Source organism: Ammospiza caudacuta, chromosome Z, assembly GCF_027887145.1.
Source record: "Ammospiza caudacuta isolate bAmmCau1 chromosome Z, bAmmCau1.pri, whole genome shotgun sequence".
NCBI classification, from domain to species: domain Eukaryota; kingdom Metazoa; phylum Chordata; class Aves; order Passeriformes; family Passerellidae; genus Ammospiza; species Ammospiza caudacuta.
This window is the reverse complement of record NC_080632.1, coordinates 40,791,970-40,814,537: the sequence shown is the minus strand read 5'-3', so window position 1 is coordinate 40,814,537 and position 22,568 is coordinate 40,791,970. Positions and strand designations below refer to the sequence as shown.

The 22,568-nt window shown below is 38.4% G+C and overlaps 2 protein-coding genes across 2 annotated transcripts; both read left to right on the top strand.

Moving 5' to 3' along the window:
- Positions 1 to 827: 827 nt before the first annotated feature.
- On the top strand, positions 828 to 8,820 carry LOC131571557 (monocarboxylate transporter 13-like). The gene is made up of 4 exons (XM_058824316.1): positions 828 to 1,029; positions 4,651 to 4,794; positions 5,938 to 6,744; positions 8,594 to 8,820. The coding sequence occupies exons 1-4, from the start codon at positions 828 to 830 to the stop codon at positions 8,818 to 8,820; spliced, it is 1,380 nt and encodes a 459-aa protein (XP_058680299.1).
- A 6,783-nt stretch (positions 8,821 to 15,603) lies between these two features.
- MLANA (melan-A) lies at positions 15,604 to 22,241 on the top strand. Its single transcript, XM_058824276.1, has 5 exons — positions 15,604 to 15,675; positions 16,582 to 16,680; positions 18,810 to 18,906; positions 20,946 to 21,047; positions 22,006 to 22,241. Exons 2-5 carry the CDS (start codon positions 16,607 to 16,609, stop codon positions 22,072 to 22,074), a joined length of 342 nt encoding a protein of 113 aa, XP_058680259.1. The 5' UTR covers positions 15,604 to 15,675; positions 16,582 to 16,606; the 3' UTR covers positions 22,075 to 22,241.
- The last annotated feature ends 327 nt before the right edge of the window (positions 22,242 to 22,568 follow it).

Here is a 22,568-nt window from a genome sequence, read left to right as displayed (position 1 = left end):
TTCTTTGTACTGGATAACTTCAAGTGGTATGGATTCCCTCATGCAGCTCATTTTTCCCAGGTGCACACAGGGTAGAGAATTTTAAGTATAGTATATCTTCAGCTATCTCAAGTTTCCCATTCTCCTCCTGAGACAGGTCTTTTTGGTTGTCTGTGTCTTGTACAATGTCCCTGCTCAGCATTTAGTGTCCATGAAGAAACCAGGAAAATGTATGAATGAATCTCTCCCTCCAGCCAGATCCCAGATCCTCCATACACTGCATGATTGCTGCATGTTTATTACAAAACTTTTAAAGGGAAATATGCTTTTTCAGTTTTGTGCTTAATAAGATGTTCTTGCCTATGAATAAATCTTTGCAAGGATGGATGCATACTGTTTTGGCAAAAATGCTTGGCATTGCAGGAATGATTAATATTTATAAATACTAAAATGTTGAGGACCCTAAAATTCTTCTATCTTTGAAAATCTTCATGTCTGAATATCTTCCCATTATCTTCTCTCCTTGGTTCACACCTGCATGCTTCTTTTGTTTTCTTAACTCTGTACTTGAATTTTGTCTTCTGTCTCTTCAGACCTCTGTTACCCAGGTAATATTTTCAGTCAAACCCCTGTAATGAATGTTGTATCTATAAATGAATGTTATTTAATTAACTTGATAATTACTTGTGTAAGCCATTCCTAGAATATTTTAATCAATTTCTTTAACCATGGGCCTTCTACCAATTTGCAGATCTGTTAAAAAACCTCATCACCATCACTACCACTCCAGAAAAAAAAAAAAGAAAAAAACAATCCAAACACCAGAGAAGAACTAAGAATTAGAAAAGATGCAGGCTAAAGACAGCAATCCACCCGACGGTGGCTATGGATGGGTTGTGGTAGTGTCAGCCTTCATGGTGATGGGCCTTACTGCTGCTGTCCTCAAGACTTTTGGTCTGTTCTTTGTTGAAATCCAGCAGCACTTTGATGAACTTGCAAGCACCACTTCTTGGATCACATCAGTAACCATTACCGTCTTTCATTTAGGAGGTAGGTAGTAGTATTCCTCTAGCATTTTATTTTAATATTAACTACCTGAGAAGTTTGGAAGTCTTCCTTAAAAAAAAAAACAATCCCAGCAACATATAAGGTCTGGAGGAAGTCTCTACAGAAAATACAGAAAAATTTCAGAAAATTGGCATTTACTGCCTCATATATGGAATGGGTTAATAACAAAACTCTATAAAATAGGAATCTGATTGCTTGAAAAACATCATGTACCTAAACTCATGATTAAGTTTTGCTACAGGCTCTGAGTTAAACTCATTAGGAATAATAGCCACAGAGCTTGTTGAATCAAGCTCTTAAAACAGTTTGTGCAAGCTCACTGATTTCAGTGTGACTGTCTGAAGTACTTTTTCAAAGTACTTCAAAATACAAGGATTATGACCCCATCCATCAGGTAAGCCATCTGCTAGCACAATTATTTTCAGTCCTGCTTTTTCCCACTTCTTTTTATATTCACCAAGATCCCCTTTCTTTGCATGTATTACCAACTCTATGTCTTCTTCACCCCTCTTACTATGATTCCAAGTTACTGATCTACCAGAAGACTCACAGGGTTAAAAAGAAAAAAACAATCTATTCACACAGAGAGAACTTAATAAAGACATGACCATGCAAGCAGAGACTAGAAGAAGATAGAGTGAAATATCCCAGTCAAAGGCAGTGAGGTCAAATACTACATCACATCAAATGAAGGAGGGAAAAATAAGAAACATACTGCATTTGACTCAGCTGGGTTGTTTAGAGAGTCCCTAGTGCCCTGCAAACTGCATGATCCTTCACATGATGGGAGGATTCCAAACATGTGCAGGCTTGAAGTGTACAGAATTTGTGAAATCTGCTCTGCATATTCTCATAGAGATATATGGTTGCTATAGGTAAATATCCTTACATAATAAATGCTATCATAATTTTCTCTCTGAAGACACTTCTTTGCATAGACACTGTATAATTACATGCATCCTACTCAGTCCACACCTATCAGTATTATTGCTTGGAACTCCAGTATTTCCAAACATCAAGAGCAACTGATCTTTCTTTGAAAAATGTATTCAGAAGGAAAAAAGAGTAACCCAAAGTCAAAGTAAAAAGATAAAATAAGTCATGAGTTGAAAAGATTTTATCAGTTTCATAAACTGCTATCCTTGATGCCTGCTTTGCAGTGACAGGTATAATTAACTGAAAAAAAAATTGAAAAACCTGCTTCACAGACCACAGAAATTAATAAATGGTAATCTATCAATTTGGTTAACAAAACAGATGTATCACTGACATATTGTGATACTATTGTGTCATTCAGGCATCTGAAGTTCATGAGAAGAAAAAGCCAGCATAGGAGGGAAAAACTTAACAGTCCTGTTTTAGGTTTTGTTTTGTAATAGCATATATTTACATTGTATAGGAATGTATGAAGGAATAGAGCATATAACACAAGAATATCAAGTATAAACCAGAAAAAAAATTGCCTAGCCACATGGGAGGCCAGCCTACTTCAAGGAAGGCAGCTATAATTTTCAGCAGAAGTTGCTTTTCATCCTTTGAAATCCATTGAAAATAGTCCTCTTTCAGTGAATAAAGCTTGGTGGTCAAACATTCCAAAACCCCCTCTGTACAGTAGTTTATAAATGTCTCAGGTCAATACATAATTGTCCTCATCTTCTTCTGCCTTTGCTTCATTTATAGGGACCAGAAACTTCCTGATGAAAATCACCTGAGCCTCCAGCTCTTTGAGCATGTTTCCCGGCCTGCTTAGTCTTTCTTAATGTATGTCTCTGGGAAACCTTAAGTGTCACTTGGCTCAGTAGAAGGATGATCCCGGAATTATTATTTTTTCCTATTTGGATCCTTTCAACGGCAGGTCTGTTTCTTGTATTGAAGGAGAGCATGTGCTTCCACTCCCAAGGTCTGCACTTGCAACAGGCTGTTCAGTTTACCACAGCAAGGATTCTCCCCATCACCTTCACCAGCCTTTTCTGGCTATTGATGTACACCTCCCAACACCTTTCTCTTTGTACTCTTGTTGTCATCCCTTTCCATTGCTTGTGCATTTTCTGTGTGTTGCCTTTGTCCTTTCAAACTCCGGAGTCAAGATATTTTACCCATTTCCAGTTCTGTGGCTAGCTTCTTTCATTCTCTTGCTACTCCATGTTTAATTTCTGCCTGTTTATTCTTCTTATTTGCTATTTAAGAACTGAGATTTGGTAATATTTCTGCTCCAGCTGCAGATCTTTTTCTTGTCTTCAAGAACTTTCATGGATGTTATCCTGTGTCTACTTTTCTCTTCCTCTTTTAATCATATTTTATGATTCACCAACTGCATGTACTTTATCATGTCTCATGAACTACATCTTAGGATAATGACTGAATTTCAGTATCATTTTAACATGTTTATAAAATTATCAGATTTTTGCTGTAAAACCTGATGAGACATTTGAAGTTTGTGTAACTCCTGCCAGGTCTTTCTGCTGTCAGGCAATGTACATGCTGAAGATTTTGCAGCAACTAGTACTCTGTCAGGTTTATTTCACTCATCCTAGCTACCAAATTCTCTTAATTCTGATTAGCACAGGTTAATGTATAACAACCTGCCCCTACAAACTACTACGAAACCTTCTTTACTGGCTGCTCTCTTTTAATAATTGTCTTCCTACGTATTTAAATTTAGAAGCGTGGTCCTTGTTAACTGAATTCGGTTTTATGCATGAACTCCAGTTCCCAGGATATTTAACAGATTTTAGGGAGCTGGTTCATGCCAGGTGGCACTTGGGAACCCCCTAGTGGCCACGGCCATTTAAAGAAATCCTGCGGCTTTGACCTCGACTCGTGATGCTGATGGAAAAAACAGCCAGGCAGTAAAACTATTCTTCATTAAGCAAAAATATCTCTGACATTTCAGGTATTTCCAGACAGTGACTAGAGACCAAAGTAGCTGCTGCACCATCAGATCTGTACCACCTGCACCTTTGCCCTTGTGTTGAAGAGCCCCTGCACTCTGTTGTGAGAAACTGTACCACTAAATAAAGAGTTAAGAAATGAACTGCCAATTTTCTGTAAAAAGTATTACCACAAAATAAACCCTAATTTTTGGTCCTTTATAAACTTTTAAAATTCCATTAAGGGTTGATTTTTGCAAAATTTTAGAAAACAAAATTAGTTTTCTCCAGAAAGTTTTCATGTCAGACATATCAATAACATATTCTCAATAATACAATTTTTATAGATGAACCTATAGATTCCGTGGCTGAAGTTTCACCTTCTGCTAAAACATTCCATGAGGTTCTGTCTTGTTGGTAGTTGTATCCTTCTACTGACGAAAGTCAGTAGAACTGTCTTACTACAAGGAAGGCACTAAAATGCTCTTTCCCTTTAAAAGAGAATATATTTGAATATATTTTCAAATCTGTGCCTCAGGAACAGTAATTTCTCTATCAGCAAGGATAAAATTTTGAAATTTTGATTGACCTCCTACTCCATCCAGCAGAATTAAGGCTGTTTGTGTCAAACATTATAAGGGCAGTCATCATCAAAATGTTTTATTTATTTGGCCATATTGATCAGATTAATGTTCTAATGTATTTTTCTTTCTCTATTTTTCTGCTTATCTAGCTCCTGTTGCCAGTTCACTGTGTGTACAATATACCCATCGGAGAGTTGTGATCACTGGAGGACTTCTGGCTTTTTCAGGAATGGCATTGGGATTTTTTGGACTCAACATGGTCTGGTTGTTTGCAACAACTGGCTTCGTACAGGGTATGAATTTATGGCTTCATGGCTTTCTTCCACCAGCAACGTATTTGAGGGTGCTAGTGGTAGGAGTTTTAAAATCTGGTATCTATTTTGACTTTATGAGCAGCCAGAACAAGCAATGTTCTTTAAAAGTGATTTCCCTCCCATTTCACCCTCCATTGTACAGGAGATCTGCAACAACAAAGAAGACAAATATTTAGATGCCAATAATTTACACTTGCAAATTATATGCAAGCAGAAAATTAAGTGTTCTGTTTTTCATTCAGAGATAAGAGCTTTGTGAAGGTTTAAAAAAACTTCATAAAGGGAACTGAAGTAAAAAGACAGGGAGATCCCAAATTCTATACTTTCTATCAGCTTATCTTATGGTTTGAACAGAGTCCCAGGCTTTCATTTTATTCCAATCCTTTCCTTTACTTCAGGCCAAACCAGGCCAGATAATTGTCCCCAACAGCTAGCAGATTTTCCTGGAACAGGAAGCAAACCTAGAAGGGAATAAAATAAATAAAAATTCTAAATTCTGCACTGGATGCCTGAGAAAATGTCTGGAATTTGAACCCTTTGGCAGTCCTGGGCTGCCAAAGAGTCTAGGGAGCCATCAAAATAACTCTAAGTTAGAGCAGGTTTCAAATTTGCTCAAAGCAGTTAAGCAAGAAAATGAAGAGCAAATAGAGGCAATACACCAACTTGCCTCATGTCCCACCTCACTCATGTCTACCCTGAATACAGCTCAGCTTAATTGGCTGGTCTGACCTAGTACCAGCCTTAACACACACAGCATGGACACTGGGATCTGCCTAGCTTCAGCCTCATAACCATGGGATTTCTCATGCACTGGCAAAGCTGTGAAACCAACTTCTTTTCTTTTTTTTTTTTTTCTTTTTTTTTTTTAAGTGAGAATGTAATAATGTATATACTTCATGTTCTGCTTTTTCACTTGAATATATACAATGTACAGAATACAATATAGTCACAAATATACCCTTACACCTACTCCAGCTAAGCTCATGCTTCTTCTAGGCAAAAATGTTTTCTTTCTAACACTTTTAACTTTGTAAATGTAGAAGCACTTACTGCTTAAATTTCTACCTTCACAAAATACCTCAATGGTGTCTAACCTGTGCTGTTTCTATTGGTGTTTTTCAGGTCTTGGCATTTCTTTTTCGTGGACACCAGCCATTAGCATCGTTAGCCACTATTTCTCCAAGAAAAGGGCTTTGGCCAATGCTATTGCCAGTGCTGGAGAATGTGCCTTTGCATTCATGTTTGGGCCATTTTTCCAGTGGTTGATTGGTCAATACGGATGGAAAGGTGCCCTCTTGATCATAGGTGGCATCCAACTCAATATTTGTGTCTGTGGAGTACTGATGCGACCCCTGGCAAGCAGCTGCTTCCTTGAGGCCAGCCATTGTGAAACTGAAACATCACCTGGCAATGATGCATCCAGGACAAACAAAGAAGATCAGTCTTCCATCACGCCCAAAACCTTCAATTGGATGCTTGTGAGGCGACCAGAATTTGTACTTTATGCCATTTTTGGTATATTAGCTGCTATGAGTTTTTTTGTTCCTCCATTATTTTTAGTTCCACTTAGCTACAGCCTGGGAATAGATGAATCATGGACTGCATCCCTCCTATCCATTTTGGCTACGGTGGACTTTGGAGGCAGATTGCTGTGTGGCTGGTATGCCAACCTCCACGTTACCAAAAGCATTCATTTGCTGGCAATGGCGATTACATTGATCAGTACTTCCCTGATGCTCTTGCCACTGGCTAACAATTACCTTTCCCTGGCAATATTCACTGGCTTCTATGGATTCTTCTTTGGCACAACAGTTGCCATTCACATTACAGTGCTAGTAGATGTTGTAGGCATGCCAGAATTTGACAGTGCCCTAGGACTCTTCATGCTTATTCGAAGCACTGGAGGTTTTGTGGGGCCTCCTCTTGCAGGTAAGTTAAGACAACTCACTGCCAAATACAGTTCAAAAGAGGAAAGGGGAATGGTAATCTGAACTGAAAAGATCTGGATCTGCACTCAACTTTCCCCCTTTTTTAGCTCAGGGGTATCTGAGCCAAGAAGTACATAAAAACAAATAGTCAGTTTAAATCCTCTTCAAAATACACTGCTCCTTCTCTTCTGTGTGATTTTGGAGGTACCTTTACAACAAGAAAGGCAGGGTTTACATGGTTGTCCTGCTTTCTGAATCCCACATAATGCCACTTGATGGCCTCCAACTATTTAGCTAAGAAAGTGCACCTTTGGGACAAGCAGCAGACACACACTTTCAGAGAAGAAACTGAAATTTGAGACTACTGATGTTGCACAAATGTTGGTATTGTTGGGAGGGTTTCTACAGAAGTTCAAATTGGACAGCCTGAAACATTAGGCTATGCAAACCTCAAGGAAATATTCAGAGAAATGCCTGCTGGTTTTAGACAGCATTTGAGCCAGCTAGTATAATAAACAGGGAAGGCAGCACATAAGAACAGTGGGAAGAGAGAGCAGACAATGAGACAGCACATGGATTTATGGTCTGGCAAAAAGATATAGTCATCTTGGAAAAAGGCAAGACAAATGAACTGCAAGCTGTAGAGGCTTTAAAAAGTGATATGGAAAAAAAAAAAAAAAAAAAAAGACCATTGTGACTTGTGCAATGCAGATCTGAGTCCTCATCCAAAGACCTTTGTTCACGCACAAGTGACTTTTGTGATAATGACATTCCTAATGGGTTGCAAATGAGTCCAACTGAATACTGGAATATTTTAATTCACTTTTGAAGTACAGGAACCAGGAAGATTTGTAGAGAGTTTGAAACAGAACAGTATCGAAAATGTGTTGGAAAGATCTGAATAAAATACAGTTTATAGTGGCTGGTCACTAGTACTAATTATTTGGGAATCAGTGTGGCCCCTTTTTGTATATTTAGAGAACTACCAAGAATATATGGAAGAGCAGGGAACCCTAAGTGCCTCTCAAGCTCTCCTCTCCTCCTTTGAGTGTAAAATCTAAAAGATTTGAGTTCATGGTTCCTATGCCTGTATAGGGCTGATCATAGTTTAGAATGTGGGCTAGGAAGTACGCTAAACATGGACAAACTTCCCAAAAGCAAGCAACCTTCATCAGCCCAGAAAGGAATGTGCCATCATACCCACAGGGCAGCTGACACACCTCTGCAGAGCTACTACTGTAATAGTGTACTGTAGAGATTTTTCAGTATAATACACAATGGCATCACATATTTTGGTTGGCTTCAATGTCCCTGAAAACCAAGGTCTTTTTGTTAGCTTCTGTGACTCTTTGTAAAATGATGAACTGGAAATCCACAACACGTCAGACAAATTCTCCAGTTTTGTCTCCAGCAGATGAATGTCCTTTCCTTCTTTAAACTCACTCATGCTGTAGTTATGGTCCAAATTTCAGCAACTCGTGACAGCTACACCACAGAACATGGAGCTACTCACATACACAGCTGCACAGTCTGTCTTTCTGCCAATACCTGCACTTGCACTGTCTGCCACACTTTTGGTTGGAAAGTACTTAAAACTGTGTACTATATTGTTTCACTAGTAATTCACAAATTAAAAACAATGAGACATGAATTGTGTTTCAAAACACAAAAATGAAAAATGAAAAATGCTATACTGGGGTGATGTTCCTTGTGCTTATGGTGTAGAAATCTGCCAGACAAGTATGTAGCCAGTACACTGCCTTTGTAAGAGGATATATTCTCAATGCTGAGCTAAATTACATTTGTCTGCTCTCCATCAATCAAATTCCTGTCATTTATTTCTTCTCCAGGTCTGCTTGTGGACATGACTGGAGATTACAGAGCAGGCTTCTACATGGCAGGAGCCATTCTTGTCCTATCAGCTGGATTTTTAATTATTTTAGATCGACTCCAACAGAGAAAAATAAGAGGAAGCAAGATTAGAACCAAACCAGAAAAGTCAATGTTACCTTACGCTTCCCTCCATATCCTGAAGCATCAAACCAGAAGGTATGGAGAGCACAATGTAGTGGTGTGACTACATGAGACCTCTGACAGCATCTCAAGGACACATGGAAGTGTATTATTTTTGCCAAAGTCACTATTATTAGGATTTGCAAAAGAACAGAAATTTTGGGTACGACTGTTTGAAACAAAGGAAGAAAGTAATTAATTTACATGCAAAGTAGAGCAGTATCTATTACCATATTATCTTGATATTGAAGTTGCATTTTGACTACGCAAGTCTTCAGTAGAGTCCCAGAGGGCTGTGCTAAATGAAATAGGCAAACCATAGTCTAAACTAAATTGCTGTGAAGTATATGTGCAGCAGATACAAACTCTACCCTCAACTGCAGACCGCAGCTATCGCTAAAAAAAAGGAAGAGGCATCAGCTCACAAATGCTTACTTGGGGAAGTGGTGCCCAGTATTTTCAGCAAACAAGTTGGATCTGAAAGCACAAGTAAATGAATACAGTTTTGAGCTGAAGGGTTTGCAGGTACTCTACAGAGTAGTGCTGGAATAAGACAAATAAATAGACAAACCTGGTAAAAGTTAAAAGTTATATGAGTAACAGAATACAGTAGAGAGAAATGCAGTCCTAGATATCAGAAGTAAAAAGCAAAATACACCCACAGAAAATGGAGGATTGATGAGTAGTATGGGAAGAACTAAGGCTACAGGGGACTTCAAACTGAGTAGAGAATCCCAAATGCAACCCTGTATTTAAAATAGCAAATGTCTTTCTGTGTTATGGTAATATAGAGGAGATAACAATGGTAATGCAGAGGAGATAACGATACTTGCAAAGCAGAGTTAACTGGAAGAAGTACATGAGCTGCAAAGAATTAAGTTGAACATAACTGAGAGAATTAAAAAATAAGGGAAAAGTATAAGAAATAGTTTGCCTGGTTAAGAAGAAAAAATTTTTATAGGGCATGAAAACAGCCTTCAAATCCATAATAGTCTGAGATGAAGAAAACATGATTAATTCCTTTTCTTGTTAAAAACAACTGGTAATTTATATCATTCCCAGAAAGGCAGTTATGTAATAGGGGAAAAGCTTCATTGTAGCCTGTTCAGATACAATGCAGGCTATGAATGCAGAATATGAAAATACAGACATCAGAGAATAGGTATCACACAATCAAGGATATAAATATATGTGTTTCAGAGTACTAGGATGGGCTAGATGACTTCCTGATGTCCCCTTCAGTCCCACATTCCAATTTTCATAAGGCAAATACTTTGACTAAAGTTTCTATTTATAAGAATAAAAAAGAGTCTGTATCCAAACAACTGGGGTTTTTTTGTAATTTTACTCTATTGGGGGAAAACAGAATTTAAGGGAGAAAAGGCTGAATAACATCTAGACAGAAACACTGAAAGGAAAAATAAGTAGCACTTTAAAGCCTTCAAACTATTATGAATATCATATCTGCCCTACTTAAAAACTTCAGAAATTTTCACCATTGAAACACTTCTTCTGTGAAGCTGAATTTACTTAAATCTCTCAGCTGAAAGAATTACTTCTTGTCTCATAAGAACTAGTATTTCAAAAATTTAATTTAACTTACAGGGAAACAGCTGAACCATTAATAAATCAACTACCTGTGGGGGCTTGATTGAAGAACACATATTGGAAGGAGAGCAACTGAGTGTGCAAAGTCTTGTAGTAAGGCTCTGACACACCTGACAAAAATCCTTTTTAAACTTATAAGTTGAAAAATTTAGATTTTTCTAAGAGTATTATTCTTCAGTCTTCTGAAGTGTTCCACTACTTAAAATAACTCTTCATTTTATAAAGTGGAGGCGGTATTGCTGGAGGTGGGAAGAATGGGGAAATGTTTAATAGATGCAGTTTCCAGCTCTGGCACTCTGCTAAAATTCTGTCTTTTATTTACAAGCCCTGTCACCAATTTATTTTGACATAGGCAGCAAAGAAGGCACTTAGTGGCACACTGTGCTGGAAGAACAGGGGCACAAGGAGTAGGTCAAGGGAGGTGATTGTTCCCCTCTGCTCCATGGTTGTGCATACATTTTGGAGCAGCAAAGCACAGGAAAGAAGCTGACAAAGATGACTGAGTTCAGCAGAGGATCACTGAGAGGCTGTGGAACCAGGGCTGGTTCAGCCAGGGGAGCAGCAGCTTTGGGGGCACCAAACAGCATCCCTGGCACCAAGGGGAGGAAGAGAGGAGATGCAGCTGGGCTGTTCACAGCAGTGCATGGTATGGGGGTGAGGCAGCAGCAAAGCTGAAACAGAGAGAGCTCAGGCTGAAGCTATGAGGACAGCCTGGCAGCACAGATATAGTCTGGCATGGTTGGGCTGATAACATCCTCGGGGCTTTCATGGCCAGAATGGCTGAAGTCCTGAGCAGCCCAGTCTGAGCTCAGAACTGGCTTTGTCAAGGCTCAGGCCAGAGATTTCCCCTGGTATCCATCAGGCTGAACAGTATCTTCTGAGAAATACTTTTATTTTCTTTGCTAAACGCACTAAATAATATTAGTCCCTTAGACTCACTGTCAATCTTGTTGCTATGTATCTGTCTAATGGCACAAAAGAAGTCAAATCATAGAATCATGGGATACACTGAATTGGAATGGGTCAATAGGATCATTGAAGTTCAACTCCTGACCATCCCAAGAATCACACCATGTGCCTGAGAGCATTGTCCAAATACTTCTTGAACACTGTCAGGCCTGGTGCTGTGACCACTTCCTTGGGGAGGCTCTACCAGTGCCCAGCCACTCTCCGGGTGAAGAACCTTTTCCTGATATCCAGCCTAAACCTCCCCTGACACAGCTTCAGGCCATTCCTGTGGGTCCTGTCACTGGTCACCACAGAGAAGAGATCAGTGCCTGCCCCTCCTCTTCCCCTCATGAGGACGCTGAAGACCACAATGAGATCTCCCCTCAGTCAGGCTAAACAGACCAAGTGACCTCAGCCACTGCTCACATGGCTTCCCCTCCAGACACCTCATCCTCCTCATCACCCTCCTTTGGGCAGGAGGCATCCTCATTACCCTCTTTTACTGTGGCACCCAGAGCTGCCCCCAGCACTCGAGGTGAGGCTGTCCCAGAGCAGAGCAGGACAATCCCCTCCTTTACCTGGCTGGCCATGCTGTCCCTGATGCCCCCAGGACATGGGTGGCCCTCCTGGCTGCCAGGGCACTGCTAACTCATGTTCAACTTGCCACAGACCAGGACCCTGATGTCCCTTCCTGCAGTGCTGCTCTTCAGCCTCATTCCCTAGTCTATACACACATCCAGGGTTGTCTCATCTCAGGGCCAGAATCTGACACCTTCCCTTGTTAAACTTCATTTGTTTGGTGACCTGCAATTTGTCAAGGTAGCCCTGCAAGGCCTCTCTGCCTTCAAAGAAACTAACAGCTCCTCTCAATTTAATGTCTTCAGCAAACTTAGTGTTCGAGTCCTGCATCCAAATCATTAAGATGTTGAAGAGCACCTAAGCCCTAAGGTGGAGCCCTGTGGAACCCCACTAGTGACAGGACCATAGCTTCATTTGGAAATTACTTGAGGAGGAAGTTTCTGTCATGAACCAGGCTTTCAGGATGAACATATTTATGGTGTTTGTGCAAGGCAGTCTACAGGACATGTTGCTCCCTGGAGGGGCCTGCAGTCAAGGTAGAAGCAAGTTGAGGAATAGCTTCTTTTCAAAAAGCTTCAAATCCAGCCTATAGTGGAGTTCTTCAGTATGGAAGCCAGATAATAACTCCTTCAAAGTAAGTCCTCAAACCATGGACAGACAAGGATCCTCAGGACAAACTGAAAGGGATATAATTCCTTATTTTCTCTTACTGTACTGTGTTACTGGTAATGTAGATTTAGCAGTGAAATACCTGTGAGTTTCCACTGAATTTCCCATAAAATTCAAAACTAAATCAGGTTGTACTTGTTTTACTTTGCTCTGTGTGTTGTAGGAAGCCTCAAATATCAGAGAAAAATAATTATCATTTAAAGGAAGCAAATTAATAAAAATCTCAGAATCTTGTCCTAGGAAGACGGGATCATAATGTCAACAGCACAAAACTAACTAACAGCTATTCTTTTTTGAAGGTCAGGCCTGTTATTTTTAGTTACACCAGAAGCATTCATTTCCCACCTTTCACCAAGATTCATCAGTGTCCTGGATTTGCCACAGGTCTGGCTGTAAGAAAAAAGCTGGGTTACTTTGGGGTTTCTACAAAGTACTCCTCTTCCATCCTCTACTCCTGAAAAGTTATCTTTGAAAACATAACACCTTTGGAATCCACGTGTCAACCCTAGTGACTTTACACTGATGGAGTTAGCAGCACCATATCAGAGAAATAACATTTTGTAAAAAGATCCATCAAAAGCAGGATGTGGTGTTTCATCTCTTCATCCATCCAAATCCTCAATAGCAGCATTCTGCATTTACATTCCAGAGGGCACCACAGATCCATGACAAAGCTGTTTGGTTTTTTTCCCCTTTCCTGTTATACTGTTAACAAGAGATTAATTCAGAACACATAATATTCAAGCAGTTGACATTTTACCCTACACATCACTTGAAGGAAGTAAGGGTCAGAGACTGGTTTTGCTACATGAAGAAATCATGAGGATTTTCTTTATTAGTGTTCTGATTCTCACAAGATCAAGCAGCTTGATCAAGCAAGCTTCAGTTATCATCCTCTTCCAGAAATGAAGCTTTTCTTCAGGAAAACACATGATTTGACAGGAATTTTACAACATTTCAGAGTGCACAAGGGCTGGCATGTCTCTTAGGAACTTGACAGACTGTGATAGATTCCACTTACAATTTTACACACATGGATATTTACAGAAACTTCCCTGCATCTCTTTCACCTTTGAAATTCCTATTGAGTTCATCTGGGTTAACTTGCCCAAATTAGCAAATTTATGCTGCTCACTCTTCATTCTTCCTGTACCCTTTGTTTTCCCCTCTGCAAAAACGGTGTTGCTTCAAACTTTTACCAGGTCTATCAAAACCAACCAGATCTGGCATTAATAACAGAATGACAGAGTTTGGAAGGCACCTCTGGAGGTCCTGTGGTCCAACCCCTGCTGCAGCAGAGCCATTTGGAGCTGGTTGCCCACGACTGTGTCCAAATGGCTTTTGCAGATGTCCAGTGGGGGAGACTCAACAAACTCTCTGGGCAACCTGCGCCAGCGCCCAGTTATCCTCACAGAAAAAAGGGTTTCCTGATGTTCAGAGAGCATAGCCTGTGCTTCAAACTGTGGTCACTGCCTCTGGTCCGGTCTCTAGGCACTACCATGGAAAAATATATAGACAGATTTTTACCATAATTAGGAAAAATACAAGAATCAGCCCCATCCTAGCTAAAAAATACTGATGTTAATACTTTTTATCTGACTTGCTAATGAAATGAATGTTGGTCACTCACACTGTCTGTTCTTTCCTGTGGAAACCCTGGGAATATTTCTCTCTCTGCTCTGGGGTGCCCTGACCCCCAGGGGAGCACTGACTTTGACCCTCATTCATGGAGAAAGCTTCCTAGACTTCAAGATAGACTAGAATCCACAAAAGTATGAAATAGATTATAGAGAGTAGTGTACGTCTATCACTTGGTGAGAAATTTAGGTTTTGGGATTTTTAGTACGTTGTGGATGGAAGCAAGATGGAGGGTACAGGGTGTCATCCTGGGTTTCTTCTTCATGCTTCTTCTTCCTTCTTCTTCTTGGGTTTGGGTGGCATTTTGTAATTGGGCAGAAACTATGTGGTGCAGGCTCTTTGGGATCAATTATTGGGTTAAAAGGGAAAATAATCTAGGTGTCAGTTCTTAATTGGATAGTTTAGTCTTAAAAGAGCTTGACAAGAGATTGTTAGTCATTTTGTGCCTTCTAATGAAAAGCTGCCAAACTCAGAGTAGTGAGACTGTTTTACTGATAAGAAATAATAAACACTTGAGTCCAAACACAAATTACTGTCTCAAGTGCCTTCAATGCAGACCCAGAAAAACCAATGACTGGTACCCCCACAACTGGTGCCCCGTGTGAGGAATTTTCTCTTGCGTCTGTCAGCCACTTTCACTACATTTAGTGCACAGCTTCAAAGACAAGTAAAAACTTAAGAATGTTTAATCCTTCAAACTTAAAATTGTAGAGGGACAGAGCGGCTCAGATTAATGATTCATTAGGACAAATGACAAGCAGAAGATGGCTCTTTTGTCTCCTTGCTCTTTTGGCAGTAACTAACTGCTGGTGTATCACAATACCCAGACCTTTGAATCAATCACAGGCTGCCATTTCTTGCCTGACCTTGTAAATGGAATTACTACGGCGTTAACACAGGCAAAGGCCAGGCTTCATTAGTTCTGGAGCTCATGGGATGTACCGTCTTTTTGTTGCAGTATTTGCTTCTCAGTATAGAATTAAACTGTACTTGCCTTAATCTAAGACACTTCTGTCACAGGGTAATGAGTTTTGGTCCACATATACTATATTGCACAGTGTCAAAAATGGTGCAAAAAGAGTGCTTAAACAAAGATATAGAAAATACATGCAAAAATACCAGTTCTCTCTAACAATATAAGCAGCCTTAGATGAAAACATGTTTGAATCTAGAAACAGTCTGCCCACTCTAGGAGCTTGTGCTAATTGGGCAGGTAAAAAGGTGTTGGGCTGTCTCTCAGAGCACATGTAATTAATCAAGATTTTTCTGCTGCTTTTTAAGAGGGAAGGATGCAGAATAAAATGAGAAGTTGTCTCCTTGCCCCTTTCATGCTAATTAATGCATTCAGAAGCTGAACTGAAAGGAATTTAAACTCGTGATAGTCATAAGAGGACAGATCAAAGGAGAAAAAAACAGACCAAGTAACAGAAAGCTGCACATGCCTTCAGTTAACAGACAGAATACAGGTCTGAAGGAGGTAAGATTTATATTTTTGTTTCACACAAAGTTTTCAGCTTTGTTTAAAAATTATGCTTTAGAAGAGGCTTGACTGTCTCTAAGTGAACTCAATATGCTTTATTTCCTTGGCTAGAATTATCTTCAGTAAAGTAATTGTGTTTTCTAATTTACTTGTATAGTGTGGGTAGATTAGTGGGATACAGTCAAGTAGGATCTGTTGTACTCTTCACATTACAGAAACATGATTATGTGAGGATTTATTCTTCACTATATTTGATTAAATAGATTTTTAACTGTTCAGACAGCTGTGATTACCACCTTAAGATTGGGAATATTTGTAAATTGAATTTGAAAATTGTAAATAAAATTACAATTTTATTTACAATAAAATTAATTACTACACATCTGAGTTTAGATTGTCAGCAGACATAAATCAGTATTCCCATCGGAAATTCAACAGATCTCTGAGAGTGTTCAGTGACTGAAAACCTATTCCCCGAGTGTTTACAGGGAATTACAGAATAGAAAAACAACTATTGTTAGGATCAGTATTATTTTTTCTTCTAAATTGTTTTTCTTGTCCAGGAAAATTGCCTTTTTTTCTATTTTCTCAATTTTGCTTTAGAAATCTGCCATCGCGTGGTACCTAAACAGACCACATCAAATTCTGCAAACTCTGTTACACTCAGTTGCAAACATCTTGATGTCAGTGATGATCCTAATATGTAGACTTATAGTTATGGTTTTGAGCTTTATCCTAAATTGGGATTTAGTTGTGTGTGTATAGGAATCTACTTGATTCTGAAAATACCAGATTATCCTGCCTCCCTAAAATGCTCCCATTAAAACAAAGAAGCTGAAAATATTAAGCTTCAATGGTAACAAATTATTTATCACACTGACACACTGTGTTTCTACCCTGTAGGTTTTAGCAGGACCAACCTCACAAAATGCCCAGAAGATATAACCACCTGGACAGCAACCACTTTAGAGGGAAAGGACATGTCTATTTTGCAGTGGAAGAGTAAGTGTAAACTAAAACCTATGTTAGCATGTAAGCTGGTGAAAGAATTTATATTGAAAGAAAACCAGAAAATTGTATAAAAAAAAATTACTGTTGTATATAAATGAAGTGTCTTTTAACTATCTTATAGGTCTCTCTAATGTTTGTCAAGGGGCGACCTCAGAGAGCCATCAATGATATGAAAAATCAGAATTGCAGAATTCAAGAATCTAGAGTTAAATAATATGATCACAAGTCATCAGCCTTTACCAGGTTTATTGAGGTTTATTTAGAATTTACTTTTAAGACTGTTGCAAGGTGCTCTGTACCCTAAATCTCTAGATTCACAGACCTCTCTTAGGAACCTCAAAGAGACATTTTCTCACCCTAAAGAATGGTGGAAACTCCCCATAGAAATAGTTAAAAAAAAGAGCAAAACATCAGTGGCCTACAAACATGACTCCCAAATTGTTTCTGCCAAATATTTTTTATCTTTGAATTACAATAAAATACGTTTGGTCTGGGATTATTAGAGACACCACCCAACTGGTGATGTTTTACTACATAAGGCAAGTAATTCCATTGTGCTAGTACTGGCTTACTGAGCCCCAAACTTAATGACTTGTTGCAAATACTCATACTGCAAGATAGCTGCTCCTCCATCAGCCCTGGCAAAAAGAATAAAAAAAAGGGGAAAATTCTCTAATAGTCCATCCAAAGCAGTTCAGTTCTTAAAAAAAAAAAAAAAAAGCTGGCTAGTCATGTTTCAGCACTTGAAACTAGACATGCTCACCTCGAACTGCTGTGAATTCTAGTGGCTGCATCTGTAAGTAGTTTTTCTAGTTATGTGACCCTCTCCTTCTAGTACCAGAAGCATTCTAGCCCTATATGAGCCCTAGATTCTTAGCGGCACAACTTCAGCTTTAACTGGAACAGCAAGAAATTGCATACACACTTTCCATACTAGCCTGTGAGTAGTTAGGGAAGGAGTTAGATGGCAAATGTGCAGTCAGAAGCTCCAGATACACATCCTGGGTTTTCTCCTAAATTTGCCCTAAACCAGGACAGGGACATACACAGGCTAATGGACAGCTAAAACAACACGTGACAAGCAAGAAGTCTAAAAATGTAGAGAGGGAACCAGTTGCCTGGAGAAGTAGTCCCTCCAAGTTTCAACTGTGCTGGCAAGAGTAGGAAAACCAGCGGAGCCATCTCACAACTTTGGCTGCATCAGAAAGTGACTGCTGTGAGCTCTGTCTATGTTAGAATGGGTTTATCCTGATTCACATAGCAGTTTTTCCCCATACTCTTTTCCCTTTAATAATTTCATATATTCTTCTGTTCCTGAACAGGAAAAGAACAAAAAAAATGGGGAATGAATTCAGTATTTCTCAACAGGGAGGATATTAAAATTAAAGGAAGGCTTTTAGTGACTAGGAAATTTGAAATTACTTTGTCAGCTTGCTTTTTTGATGTAAAGTGGAAATGTGCTGCTGTCCAAGTCCCCAGGAAGCAGTGAGGGAAGGGTGTTTTAGAGCACAATTTGCAAAGCATATTTTCCCTAAAATGACCCAGTGATGACAACAATGTGCCTGGTATGTCATGCAAGAACTGAATCCTTTTAAAGCTCTTTACAAATAATTCAAAGATTCTTACTCATGTTTTAAGGTTGCAATGTGTTTTATGCATCAAAAAAAAAAAACTTCCTTCATTAGAAGTTGCTGCAATATGATGCAATTAGGATACATTTTAAATACTTGTTGCCCAAGGAAATTTAGCAAAGAAACATGAGCTGCATCATTGCAGATGTAACATTTAATTTAATTCACATTCACTTGCAATATCACAATGCTGTGATTTGAGAGACTTACAGACAGGTATGTTTTTGGAATTTGTAGTCACTGGTAGATAATTATTTTCAAATAAATATATTTTAAAAATGTTTAAGAACTTGGTAGAGAAATTAGCTAACAGCTTAATCTATAGAAACTAAATGAAGTTATTAATACTTTGCCTATTTTCTGAGGTAAATTCTGCTCCATGACTTCCTCTGATAAAAAGTTGCTGACACAAAATTTTGGTCTAACCATACTTGCTCTTGGGAGGACGCATCTAGTTGTGCTGCAAATTTTGTTTTGCTTTCCCAACAGAGCTCTGGGTATTGGGCTTTTCATTTTGGTGCTGGCAATTTTACTTGCCTTTGGCTGCTGGTATTACAAAAGACGTAGTGGCTACAAAAGTCTGCGGGTAAGTGTGGCAGCTCATTTTCTCTCATGCTATTATTTTGGCAACAAATTACCTTGATTTGCATGACAATAATGCAGAGAACATCACATCTGTAACAGGACATCACTATCTCAAGCAGTATTTACACTGACATATGTCACAGACAAAACCACATACGAAATACAACCTGCCCCAAAGAACATGCAAGTCAGACAAAGGGGTAAGAAGAACCAGAGGCAAAGGGACATGAAACCAGTTGCCCAACTTTGCACAACACATCAGTAAAAAAACTTATCTGTAAATTTTGTAAGATCGGTAAAAAAAAATATTTGTAGAAAGCATTCTATTTATATTTACACAAAACAAAGAGACATCCAGTAATATATTCCCTGTTCATAAGATTTACCCCTAAATAAGGGGTAAATTAGAGTAAATCTAGGAAGAAGAGAAGAAAAAAAATTGTAAAAGTAAGTAAATACGCTCACGTATGGGTGATGTGAGATTCATCCACGCAAAATTTGATTTGCAATTTTAAGATTTACAAAAAAGTGGGACGGGTTTGAGATTTGTTTTCTAAGACTACTTTAAAAATATTTTCATCTGTGTCTTCTTAGAAGCTATTTTTAAAAAAAGGTACAATCTGTCTCATAACAACTGCTGTTAGAAGTTCCAAAGCTTTATATTTTAAGTTTTGCTCCATCTCCTATGAAAGGGAGGTCTTTTTTAATTCTTTAAAGTGAAAGCTTGTTATGATTTAACCCCAGACAGCAATTAATCACTGCGTAGACACTTGCTTATTTCCCACTGCCACCCTGGTGTGGAGGAGAATAGGAAAGAAAAGGCGAACTTCATGGGTTAAATTAGAACAGCTCAGTAATTGAAACAAAATATAATCATCTACTACTAATGATCATCATAGTGAAAAGGTGAGAAAGAGAGGACTAAAACCCCAAAGTAACAAGTGATGCCCAAAACAGTTTCTCACCACCTCTAACTGATGTCCATTCCTGAGCAGCAATCAGCCCCTCCCAGCCAAATCCCTTATTTTTATACTGAGTGTGATGTTCTCCAGTGTGGAATGTCCCTTTGGCTAGTCCAGGTCAGGTGTCCCAGCCATGAGCCCTCCCTGTTTCTCTTGTATCCTCTCAATGGCAGAGCACGAGCAACTGAAAAGTCTCTGACTTAGAGCAAGAGCTACTGAACAAAAACCAAATAATCGTGTTACCAGCATTAATCTCATAAAGAATCCAAAAAAAAGCACTGTACCAGCTGTTTAAAAGAAAATGAACTCTATTCCAGCTGAAACCAAGACAAAGCTTTAGGCAAAGCTTTTTGTTTATTTTGAAGAAGATATAAGTAACTGTTTGCAACTAAAAAACCCAGTAAAGGTCTCATCTAAGTCAGCAAATCCATTTCCTTGCTCTTTCTGGTAACTTTGTATCAGTCTTTTTCTATCCAATTATCTATCCAATACATATATCAACCAGCAGAATACCTAAAAGCTGAACTTTCATAGAGAAATGTTGCAAAAAATGAAGGTAATACTCAAAAAAACCCTTCAAAAACCAAACCAAATGCCTGTTTTGCATATCCTGGCAAAAAGCATAATCTGTTTTTTAATTCCTTCTCATGACAGATTTCTACTTTCTGGTTTTGAAAATCAGTTTTTTCTTAGGCTACTTCTGGCTAGGGGAGAACTGGTACAGAAAATGTGTACAAAAGAAATGCTGAAAAAATGGAAAACAAAAAGGTTCAAGATTAAGGAAAGGAATAGCTGGCATAAAAAATAGGAGGCATTTGGGTACATGAGATGTCAGTTCCTGCATCAGTCATCAGAAAAATGCAGTACTTATTTTTCTGTCAATGTAGTTGGATTACACAGGAGAGAGAACGTATGTCTCAGCAGAGACAGCAAAAAGTATTAGGTGAGGTATCTTTCCTACTTGCATTGTGTCTAATTGATTCTAATACATACTGTATATGTGCTGTCAAATTTTGCTCCAACTTCACAATCTCTTCTTCCTTTCACCTCCCCCATATTTCTCTATGATCTGTCACAGAGCAAAAGCTCTAGTGTGAGCACAATACGACGCGTGGTAGGTGAGGGAGAAATACTGGACTGCAAAGTGGCTCTCCAGGACTACAGAGACTTTAATTCTGTGGTAAGTTGCAAGTCAAGACCTCACTTAAAACTGAGTAAGACATGGTGAGATAATATTGTTAAATAGACACTTGATGATTTCTCCCATGGTGTATTTTCTCCTACTTTGAGTATTCCATGCTTCAATATCAACTTAGAAAGTAGTATTTGGAAAAAATTGTACTGTGAAAAACTAAAGAAAAAAATTACATCTACTATTTAGAATGCTTACTTCAAAGTTATTGTCTTCAATTCATATTTATTCTTAAGTTGTATGATCATTTTGCAATCTATTAGAATGATGCAACACCCGAATGCTGAAATATACTAAAAAACCCCAAACATCTCCCTAACTGATTTTCTACCATTCAGACAAACAAATAAATCGTGTCTGTACACACTATACTCTGATAAGAATTATCAGAGAATATTATAAAACTTCAATGTATTAGCTCTTCTAATCATTACAGAAAGATGATTATATTTAAACTTTCGATTTTCAAAAAGGTAAATTAAGTGATAAGTATATATAAATGGGTGTGTTTAAATTGCTTTAGAATTGAGAAGAGGCTAACCTCTTATTTAAAATAAGCTGCTCAAATTTTTATCACTAGAAATACGATAATATGCCTGCATCAAGACTCTTAAAACCTTCAATATTTGTCTGAATTATCAATCTAAAACCACTCCATATATATAAGAAAATTATTCCTGCCTTTTTAACATTGAAAATTCTCTCTTTGGATGAACAACAGCAATAAAGTGAATGTGATGCAAAACCAGAAAACATACTACCAAAAAGTAACCTTAAAAAATAGACACAATGAATGAACTTGGCTTCTTTAAGTCATAGAACTGTATCTAATATGGTGGTAAATAGCTTGCTGTGTGTTTAAGGTCATTTTCTTGTAATTTTCCTTATAATTCAATTGGTTTTTTTTTTTTTTTTTGATCTTTCACATCCATTTTCCTTACCACAGGTACCTGATGCTCCACCAGCTTATGACAAAATTGCTGCAGATCAGTCACCACCACCTTATTCACCATAACAAGATGAAATTTGAAACCATAAACATACTGATTCCATTTACTCATGCTTGCTCTTTATTTTCTGTCTATGCTTAACTTCCTTAAAGCTATGATCATACAAAAGAAAAAAACATGTCTTCATCAGCAGTTGCTGAAAACTATTCCTGCCTTATTTACAGAACTGGTCCTTGAAATGCCTTAATAAATCTGAATGCGCTTTTGTTTTAAGCTTTTCACTTCTTGCAGTCAGATGAATACATTATTCAAGATGACTAGACATTGTGGTCTAGTCATCTTGAATCCTTCACAGGTCTACATAGATCTGTAGTGACACACTATTCAGTATCAATCGGAGTAGAAAGTGACAGCACCTTTGTCTTCATCTTTCCCTTTCTTTAAAAAAAATAACAAAAAGCCCCCAAAACCAAAACAACTACAGACACACACACAAAAAAACCCACCAAAAAACAAAATCAAAAAACCCCAAACAACTATTCCTTAGAATGTAATGTAG